Here is a 10,412-nt window from a genome sequence, read left to right on the forward strand (position 1 = left end):
ACCATTAATAACATTAAATGTATAAAAACTTTACCTTTTTTGGTGTGAAAATAATGGTCTAAATTCATAAAGGAAGATGTTTTATAACATTTAGAGACTTCCTAGACAAGTAACAAGAAAAGCCAATTTTCACAATGAGCCACGAGTTCCTTGATAGAGCACTCAAATCATAAAAACCTCTTTCATAATACACAGCATCTCTGGCTCAAGCAAAGGTCTACATTTTAACAATCTGATGTAAAATACCAATAAACCACATGAGAGATTTGACGCCAACAGTGGCCCAGCCAGCACTGGTTGAGCTTCATGTTTAGGAATGGAGATCCTTCCAAAAGAAGTTTGCCAAGCTTGAAGGATTATTCCCAAAAAAAACCTGAGGCTGCCATTGCTGCACAAAGTGTTTAATCAAGTAGAAAGTGGAGTCTGAGTGTTTCTGTATATGTGAAACTTCAGTTTTTTATTTAAAGAAAATGAAACCCTGCAACTTGATTGTGCTTTATGATACAATATGCTAGAGTCTGGGACAAAAAAAAAAAAAAAAAATAGAAAAACTAACATAGAAAATAATTTCTTTAACAAACAAATTGTTCTGTTAGCCTTTATTTAATCTATTTACAAAGAATACAAAACTTTTTTTTTTTCTTTCTGGTCAAAAGCACTTTTTTCTTCCGAAGGACACACGCACATCAGAACAGACTGGATGGCTGCAGCTCCATGAGACGTCCAAAATGACTAACAAAATAATGAGTTAATTATTTCATTTGTGGTGGAGTTTTGTCCACTTGGCAGCTTCTTTGCGTCCTTGTTTTAACCCCTGCAGGGAGTAAATGAATAAAAACATGTTAAAATGACATCTATGACTTCCACTGAAAACTACAACAATGATAAAGACTCTTCCAGTTAAGAGACAATAAAAAAAGAAGAAAAATAAAAAGATTACTATAAATACACAGTTTTATTATGCATGGTGCAAGAGATCCAATCCAATAATAAAACGTGTCATTTCTTTGCTATGACAGATAGTAAACTAGCTAAATTTGGTGCACATACCAGATAGTATCCAGTGTGATATCCACTCATGTACCAGGATATGAGCACACTACCCAAAGCTTCATCATCCACCATGTCAGGACTCATAGGTGGAGGTGGAGGGGTCATCTGAGGAAGACAGTGCAGCTTGAGCTTACACAAAATGCAAATGTTGATACAAGGATAAATATATACATTTAATAAACCCGAAAAACAAATTTAATATTAAAGACCTGTTCACTCTCATTCTCCTTATTCGACTTGTGAATTTAAGCCATTCCTGTAAGTCTCGTCCTCTTTCCAAAATTGTTAATAAATCCACTCTAAATTTCCACAACATATCTACTAATCTACATATCTAATAAGCTTTTTGTCCACTTTTCTTTAGCCGATTAGTGAATATTCATTGGTCTTTAAATATCAGTGTAATTCTGTCACAGTGCCTTTCAAACCATCCTTCATGCAACCCTCTCTTATTCATTGAGGACATCTCAACTGTCTCACACTGTCTCTCTTATCTCTGACCCCACTAGACTCCAGGGGTCCCGGTTTTGATCTCCTATCAATCACTGTTGCTTATGAAAAATTTTAATACAATTTTTGCTCTAAATAAATTTTATTAAAATGCAGTATGCAGAGCCAAAATAAAGCAAAATGGCTTCTGCATTTGCAAACACGAATGAAAAGATAGTGTAAACTTACAGGTGGACCAGAAGGCATCATGGGAGGCCAGGAAGGAGGTACAGGTCCATGGCTACCAGATCGCTTACTGTCCCCCTGACAGAAGACAAAAACAAACAAAAAAGAAACATAAAAAATATTATCCAGGTGTTACTAAATATTAGCCCAAACGCCTTTTCATGAACATGAAAGCTTTAACAGCATTCATCGGCACACTTGTTTTGACATTAAACAAATACAGTTGGGTGTATTTCAGGTCATGTAAATCAAACAACTGTCAAATGTATCAAATGAAACTTGGAGAGTAAGTGAGAAAAACCATTAACACAATTATCAGTTAAATTCAATACCTCTGCAATACATGACAACTCTGAGAAGTTGTTTATTGTCTTCTTTCATTGTTCTCACAGTAAAACTTTACTGTTTGCTTTTCATTTTACCAACCACAGTTAACAGCAACTGTCCAGCGTCATTCAGAAACATTAAATATTTCAGCCTCTATGCAAATATTTAGAAAACGATAGTTAAATGAAAGTCTATTTCATTGTAGTTTTGTTTACAGAATTATAGCAGAGAAAATCCTTAAAGGAGTCTTTCGTCTCACCTGTCTGAAAGCATGCATTGGAGGTGGACCTGGGGGAAACCCAGGGAATCCAGGAGACCACATAGGAGGAGGTTCTTTGTGGGTCTTGGATTTATGCGTTTTAGTGTGTGGCTGGTGTTTGAGTTGACTTGGTGTAGTTGACCTGTCACTCTCCTCTGTAGATGATTCTGCCTCATTTACCTGCAGTTGGCAGATAAATATTGGCTTGATGACTAAACAAACTCATTTCTGGAGTATCTTAAGGAAAATCTTTGAAGCAGTAAAAAAAAAAACAAAAAAACAAACAAACAAACAAACAAAAAAAAACTAACTAAAAAAAATATTTAATAAACTGGGTACAAGAAAATGTGTCTAAAGATTGTTATTTTGCTTGTCTTTACCTTGGTATTTGATTCTTCATCAGCCTCAGAAATCTCTGAGAGCAGGTCTTCGAGATTCTGCTCCTCCTCATTGCCATAGCCCGTATAAACAACAACGCAAGTGCCCTTCTTCTGGTCTATAGAGGTGATGGTCGCTGCATAAAGCTGGCCATCCTCTGACCAGTAAGCACTGCAAGAGTCTCCAACGTTCCACTGGGACAAAGAGAAAAAAACAAAAGATCAGTGAAATGTACTTTACGAATTTCACTTGATTTGTGTGATATTCCGTGCCAGCACACTTAAAACTCAAAAGTTCATGCCTCAAATTTTTTTGGAAGTCAAGAAAAGGGAGAGAGAGAGAGAGAGAGAGAAGCCAAACCAAAATTCGAAACCTGGAGGTTTGTTTTGTCTGCCTTTGATTTTCACATGAGAACAGAAATTTGGAATAATTTTACTTTTAATGTTTTGGATAATTTGCAGTCAAACAGTCTTTCCTGAATGTTAAATAGTAATCAGATTAACAAAAATGATTTTATTTTACTCTTACAGGAAGCCAATATTTTTCAACAAAGTATTTTTTTTTTTTTTACTTCTGTCTGTGTGGCGTTAACATGCTGTCCTCGTACCATATCTAGAGTTATTTGGTAATGCAAAATAAACTGTTTCTTCCCATCTGCTGTTGGACTCATCAATAAAGCTCCCCTCCATACTCATAGCTGTCACACACTGCTGTTAACTTTAAATTATTTACTTATTTATTACCCCCCAGTTCAATTACCACATAATTCCTTGTACATGCAAATTTACTTGACAATAAAGTCCCTTTCTGATTCCAATTCTGATTTTTGTACAGAAATGCGGAAGATTTAAAAGGGTCTATAAACTTTCAGCCACCACTTTAATGTAAGACAAGTGAAGATTTCTCTCTCAGGTAAAAAATTACTTGTTACTTGTAGTTCAAGGGAACAACTAAAATATATTCAGGTTATTACTGTAGGATACTGATAGGTCCTGCAAAATAATACACTGCCTGGCCAAAAAACAAAAACAAAAAAGTCTCTCACGTTATTATTTTGTTGGACCATAGCTTTAATTACAGCAGCATTCACTGTGGCATTGTTTTCAATAAGCTTCTGCAATGTAAATGGTCTGTACTTATGTCACAAGAATTATTTTTCATACAGTGTTGCATTAATTGTTCACCAAGATCTTTTGAGTCCCATGAATCCTGGCATTGTCATCCAGGAATATGCCCGTGCCATCAGGGAAGAACAAAATCCATTGATGGAATAACCTGCTTATTTACTATATTTAGGTATCAGCTGACCTCATTCTTTGGACACATAATGTTGCTGAACCTAGACCTGACCAACTGCAGCAACCCCAGATCACAGACTGCCCCCACAGGCTTGTACAGTGGGCACTACACATGACACTCTTCATTCTTCTCTCTTCTTACCCCGATGCGCCGATCATTCTGGGTAAATCAGGACTCAGACCACATGACCTTCTACCATTGCTCCAGAGTCCAAACCTTTGCTCCCTAGCAAATTGCAGCCTTTTTCTTCAGTTAGCCTCATGGCTACACAGCTATTCTAGTCCCAATCCCTTGAGTTCCCTTCCCGTTATTCACGTGGAAATGTTCATACTTTCACTATTAAACATAGCCCTTAGTCTGCTGTTGGTTTTCTTTGGTTTGATTTCACCAAACGTTTAAGTGACTGCCAAACACAATAATTAAGGATTTTCAGGACCACGTTTCTTCCTTGAAAACAACTGTTCTCCATTATCCTTCCACTTTCAATAATGCGTTGGAGAGTCCTTAACCCAATTTTAGTAGTTTCTGCAATCTCCTTAAGTGTTTTCTCTGCTTGACGCATAACAATGACTGGACCCTTCTTAAACAGACTAACATCTTTTCAAGACCACAGGATGTGTCTTTTGACATTACAATGAGAAGCTACTCATTGCATCAGTTGAGGTTAAATAACTTGTTGCCTGCTAAAAGATAATCGCAGATGCAGTTATTATCCAAAAGCTCATATGTTTTTAATCCAGGTGGAGACTTTTATTTTTGGCCAGGTTGTGTATAGTAGGTGACATGAATTGGGAGGTCTTAATGAATTGGCTTGTAATTCCCTTTTCATTAGATGCATTTTACCACACTTCACACCTTTGATATTAACGCCAAAGCTGAAGCTGACACCAGTGTTAAAATTATGACACTTCCCCTTTATCTGCAGCTACATCTTTCAAACAACTTTTCTTACCCCTTTATCTGGTGGTGCATTTGTTCTTTTCCTGCTCTGGTTCTTTTTGTTGTTCTTGCGTTTTTTTCCTGGTTGGTTTTTCTTGGAGGCCTGTGGTTCTTCATCACTTTTAAGGGCGGTCTGGAACACCAAGCGAGAACAGAATCATTAATGGCATTTAGAGCCTAGTTTAATCATTTAATCGCTATTACAGCGCAATTTACCTTGAACGATGCAACAGCCTTGTCATATGCCTTTATCAGTGCGGTGTCATCCCATATATCTGAATCATCACTCTGAGAAAGAAAATGACAAATTTAGAGCTTCAGCACTGGGCTGTTATTTCAAAACCATTTCCCTGTTCAATACCTGCATGCAAAGACCACCAACTGGATGCTAAAACTGGAAGCATAAAACATTTTCAGTGCATCTGATTTATGCAACCTTGACTTGAAGCCTACCCCTTTACACTTTGTTGTCTAACAAAACCCACCAGATGTGTTGCATGTTTCTGATTTAATTTGTTTCTGTCCATTTCATCTTTATTACCCGACTGAGCCGAACCCAACGTTGTTTGTAGGTTAGCCTCTTAGCTTGCCACCTCAAACAAATCTAATACGACAGGAAGACGATTCATATGTGTTGCAATGTTATGATCAGATGTGAGTTGAACTCGCCTGCCCAGTTCCGCGTGTAAAAAGCACTTCTTGGCATCCATTAGCCATGAGAAAGTGTGGATTTCTGTGTTAGCTTTAGTTAATTTCTGAACAACCGTCAACGTGCGTCGGAAACGGAGAAAGTGACGTATATATAATGCGACGCTGTGGTTGGCTTGGCAACGACAATAGCTTGACTTGCCTTTATTTCACGAAGACTCTCTTACCTAACAGACGATTTTTAAAATTTACTTCCAATGGGTTTCACTGTTTGACTAGCTCGAGATGACTGAGTCCACTTTAAGCTCTTTGGGTGCCCAAGTCGTCCTTGCTTCATCCAGCGATGAAAATCATCCACCCGAAAACATATTAGACGGGTGAGTGCTGCTTCTTAAGACGTTCAAAGTCATATATAGCTTAAAATGGTTTTGTCAACACGTCTCTACATAATCATATTTTTGGTGCTACAGAATAACCCTGAACTTAGATTAGTGTTAAAAATGTTGATTTGTTCTTGTCAACCAGAAACACCAAGACGTTTTGGATGTCCACCGGAATGTTTCCTCAGGAGTTTATCATTCGCTTAGCGGAACCTACAAAGATTTCTACCTTGTTTGTGGACAGCTACAATGGTTAGTAATAATAATAATACTGATGATGATGATGATTATAATTATAATAATAATAATAATAATAAATGTGATTCATATATAATGTATGCGTACGACACAGATAAAATTGAGAATTGTTAATGCAGCTTTTCCAACACCTCTGGAAGTCACAAGACTCCAAAACACATTTTTGCCCCTTAGGGTTAGTTACTGGCCGATTTTGATTAACCAGGATAGCTAGTTGTAACCTAAATTCCCAAAAAGTTGAGATGCCATGTAAAATTTTAATAAAAGTTTAAAGGAATGAGGTGCAAATCTCATAAACCCATATTTTATTCCCAACAGAACATAAATAACATATCCAATTTTGAAACTGGGTAATTTTCTTTTTCATGGCAAGTAATAGCTAATTTTAAAGTTAATGGCAGCAACACATCTAAAAAATGGAATAGGGACAGCTAAAAGTAACTGCCACAAATAAATAAACAATTGGAGGAACTTTTCACAACTAATTAGGTTAATTGACAATAGGTTAGTAACATGACTGGATATAAAAAGAACACTTTCACAAGTAAATGTTGCAGCGGTTCACCTATATGGGGCAAACAACACATAAAAATTGTGGAATGATTTCATGAAAACATACCTCCAATGTATAATATCATCAAAAGATTAAGAGGATTGGGAGGAAACTTGTGCTTGTGATCTTCAGGCCTTGAGGTGACACATGTACGCTGTGTCCTGCTTGCTAAAGAGGAAAGGGACCATCCAGGTTGTTATCAGTGGACAGTTCAAATGCTGAATCTCTGATGGTATGAGGTAGCTATTCATGGATGGCTTACACATCTGTGAAGGCACCATCAATGTGTCTTTATAGAAAGACCTTGCATATTTTAGCAGGATTGTGCTTAACCACATGCTTCAACCATCACAACAACATGGTCTTGCAGAAGAGTTTGGGTGTTCAACCAGCCTGTCTGCAGTCCAGACCTTTAACTGAAAGAAAACATTTGGTGCAAAATGAAATACAAAATACAACAACAAAGGCCCAGGACTATTGAGCAGCTAGAATCCTGGGAAAAGATTCCTCTCCTAAAACTCCAATAATTGTTCTCTCCACTTCCTAGATGTTTACAGACAGAAATGCTAAAAGAAGGGAAGCTACGGGTGACAATTCAGTTTTTTGGAGATGTATTTCTGCTATTTCTGCAAAGCAAACTAATATTTTCCATGAAATTATAAAATGTCTTAAGTTTCAACATCTAATATGTTGTTTATGTTCTACTGGGAATAAAATAGAGGTTTGTGAGATTTTCAAATGATTCCATTCTGTTTGCATTTTATACAGCGTCCCAACTTTTTTTAAATTAATGGTTGTACTTTAATAAAATAAATATAAGTATAATGTGTAGCCCAGGCTAGGTTTGGAAATTGTGTAAATATGTACAGTGAGTGCTAAACTTAGACTTAAATGAAAGGAACAGTGTTTGGCATGGTAAAGAAAACAAACAGCATAAACTGCACTTGTACACCTTCATTTTTAATACATCTTGTTTTTTTTTCTTTTTTGTCTTTTACAGTCAAACATTTAAAAATAGAAAAGAACACCTCACCAAATGCTTCTCAATTTGAGTCTGTCACGGAGAAAGGTGAGGAGCACCACTATCATCAGCATTTGTTTTCACACATGATTTTATGCCAAAAGAATTGAAATGGAGATTAACAAACTAATTGCTTTGCAGAAATTGAATGCACAGAGGGGCATCTTCAGTCAATTGCTATATCAGTAAGTCAAAATGAGGCATTCATGCAAAAAAAAAAAACTGTAATTGTGTTGAATCAGAATTAGTCAATTTTCTCTCATTTTTCTTTTTCAGCTAAATGGTGTGGGTGCAACCCACCTTCGTTTTATCATCTCCTCAGGATATGACCACTTTGTATCAGTGCACAGAGTCAGTTTAAGAAATGAACACAACTGAATTGTGAAATTGTTGCTAATCAAATCCTCATAATATACATAAATATATCCTTTTGGTGTTATTTGGAAAATCAATAAAGTAAAGTTAAAAAACAAAATGAATGTAACCTTCTTAATCTTATCAGCAAAATACATGCTGGAGACAGAATTACTGTTTAAAAGCTATGGAGCATTGCAAAATTTGGCATCTAAATCTAAGCTTTGCTTCAAGCCATTTTCACTGTCGATGCTTACATAATGCTATGGAGTCACTTACAGAGATCTTTATTCCACTTTCAACTCTTCCTGCTAATTTTACAAGCTGATGGTTGGCAAAGCTTAAGAACAAAAGAGTCAGATTGTCTTGAAAGGTAGACTTACTTACAAAGGAACTTTCTCTCTTTGTGAAAGATAGAGTTAATTAACAAATTTTAGGCTGGCATTGGCATTTGGACAACACCCCCCAACACCCCTCAGCCTTTTCCCTATGAGCAGAATATTACATCCCCACAGACATGGCTAATCATAGGTAATGCTGCAGTAGGGGCTAGGGAGCCAGATGGCTTCCCTGTCCAAAGGCTACCAGCCTATTTACACAAAATACTTTAGCCACCTCCTGCATTTATACTTCACACACACACACACACTCTCACACAAACACTGACTCCTATCTTACCTCCATTGCCATTTCAACTTGTCAGTAGCAAAGACTTCAGCAGTATACGAGGACCCTTTGGGACTCCCTCTCCAATTACTTGCAGGCTACAGAGGAGCTTGGGAATTTGCAGAGGCTGTGTTTGCTAAAGCTTGGTCTGCATACAAGGCACCAAGTAAACCAATAAAATATGAAATACATGCCTGAATAACTAGCCCCCTGATATTTTAGAACAGCTAATTGCTAAGGGGTACGGCTGGGTTATGGTGTAGTGAGTAATGAGGGCAAGGTAGAAACTGATACGGTCTTATTGAGTCATTTATTATTTACAACTATAGAATATTTACTATAATCTTAGCGGTGAAGCTTTCACTATGAAATGAAGTACAAACTCCTGTTTTGCAGAGATGCAAAAATTTTTTTTTTAGATTAATTCAAATTTTGAATGTATTACGTTTTTTTCCTAATGAACATTCTTTCGTAATAATTGTGATCAATACAAATCGACAAAAATTAACAGAAGGTGAAGGGATGTGGTTTGTTATGCTAACATACAGGAGAGAGAAGGGGAAGCAAAACAAAACAGCAGGGAGCAGGTAAGCAAATAACTGAGAGGAAAACGATACATATAGTAAACGACATACACATACACTACTGTTCAAAAGTTTGGGGTCACTTTGCCATGGGATTCAATAGGGAAGTGACCTCAAACTTTTGAACGGTAGTGTATGTAGTCCTTAGGATGGCAAAAAATTAACAAATAAATAAAAATCTCAGCTAGCTAAGACCATTGGTGGCAGGTTCATGTAGTTGGGGTGGTTGCTGCTCCGACAAGGGCGCCCCACACAGCCTGATCCCATCGCGGTACCTCATTTCCGAAATACTACCCAACACCCCCCTCAAGTCATGCTTGACTTGTGTTTGAATATTTTTATTATTATGTTTTTGTCTGTCCTAAGATATCGAGATGCAATTAAAAGTGGGCCCAGAGTGCAGCCTGTGTCCCACTCCGGGCGAGCATTGGACACCCAGCCTGTAGACCCTCCCTGCTCTATGTGTGCACTTTCTTCTTTTTCTTTTTTCTTTTCTTTTTAAAAATTGGTATGTGTGGATGTGCATGCTAATGTGATGCATTAAAATAAGGTCAGCATTTCTGGACAGCTGGGTGGCTTACGGATGGGGTACTGAGAGAGGGGAGGGCCACCAGAGGCTGACACCACAACCACCCATCTCCTGTAAATCTCCTTAAGGTTGTGCCCAGCTGGAGCCTATGGGTCTATCAGCAATAAAAATAATACTAAAAATAAACAAATAAAAAACCAAAACAATAATATTACTATTATTACCGCCATCATCATCCCTAATACTACTACTACTAATAATATCAACATAAATATTAATAACATCATTGCCAATAACAATGATTATCTATTTTTTCTATGGTAGCTGGGTTTGTAGAAATGTGTACAACTTCAAGCCCGGGCATTTAGTTCAAGCTGAAATAAGTTAAAAATTGGTTCCAGATGTCATTGAAGCAGAAGCATTGTATTTATATATGTTTTTTTTTACCCAGTATGATTTATTCTGTGAGGTTTGTCCAGTGACTGATAT

The 10,412-nt window shown here is 37.0% G+C and overlaps 2 protein-coding genes across 2 annotated transcripts; one reads left to right on the forward strand and one right to left on the reverse strand.

Moving 5' to 3' along the window:
* Positions 1-460: 460 nt before the first annotated feature.
* On the reverse strand, positions 461-5,735 carry smn1 (survival of motor neuron 1, telomeric). Its single transcript, XM_042000571.1, has 8 exons — positions 5,600-5,735; positions 5,147-5,218; positions 4,944-5,063; positions 2,695-2,886; positions 2,315-2,494; positions 1,732-1,806; positions 1,051-1,158; positions 461-814 (listed from the first exon to the last, which is right to left on the reverse strand). The coding sequence occupies exons 1-8, from the start codon at positions 5,645-5,647 to the stop codon at positions 758-760; spliced, it is 852 nt and encodes a 283-aa protein (XP_041856505.1). The 5' UTR covers positions 5,648-5,735; the 3' UTR covers positions 461-757.
* A 7-nt stretch (positions 5,736-5,742) lies between these two features.
* Positions 5,743-9,159, forward strand: hspb11 (heat shock protein family B (small) member 11). The gene is made up of 5 exons (XM_042000572.1): positions 5,743-5,955; positions 6,104-6,210; positions 7,770-7,838; positions 7,932-7,975; positions 8,067-9,159. Exons 1-5 carry the CDS (start codon positions 5,864-5,866, stop codon positions 8,166-8,168), a joined length of 414 nt encoding a protein of 137 aa, XP_041856506.1. The 5' UTR covers positions 5,743-5,863; the 3' UTR covers positions 8,169-9,159.
* The last annotated feature ends 1,253 nt before the right edge of the window (positions 9,160-10,412 follow it).

The sequence above is a fragment of the Melanotaenia boesemani genome, chromosome 11 (genome assembly GCF_017639745.1).
Source record: "Melanotaenia boesemani isolate fMelBoe1 chromosome 11, fMelBoe1.pri, whole genome shotgun sequence".
In the NCBI taxonomy this organism is placed as follows: domain Eukaryota; kingdom Metazoa; phylum Chordata; class Actinopteri; order Atheriniformes; family Melanotaeniidae; genus Melanotaenia; species Melanotaenia boesemani.

Coding starts and splice junctions, on each gene's coding strand:
- smn1 (XM_042000571.1), bottom strand. CDS start 5,647: ATGGCTAATGGATGCCAAGAAGTGCTTTTTACACGCGGAACTGGGCAG. Junction 1,807..2,314: donor CAATGCATGCTTTCAGACAG/GTGAGACGAAAG, acceptor GTCTTCTGTCAG/GGGGACAGTAAGCGATCTGG. Junction 1,159..1,731: donor TGATGCCTTCTGGTCCACCT/GTAAGTTTACAC, acceptor TGTCTTCCTCAG/ATGACCCCTCCACCTCCACC.
- hspb11 (XM_042000572.1), top strand. CDS start 5,864: ATGACTGAGTCCACTTTAAGCTCTTTGGGTGCCCAAGTCGTCCTTGCT. Junction 6,211..7,769: donor GTTTGTGGACAGCTACAATG/GTTAGTAATAAT, acceptor TGTCTTTTACAG/TCAAACATTTAAAAATAGAA. Junction 7,839..7,931: donor TGAGTCTGTCACGGAGAAAG/GTGAGGAGCACC, acceptor ATTGCTTTGCAG/AAATTGAATGCACAGAGGGG.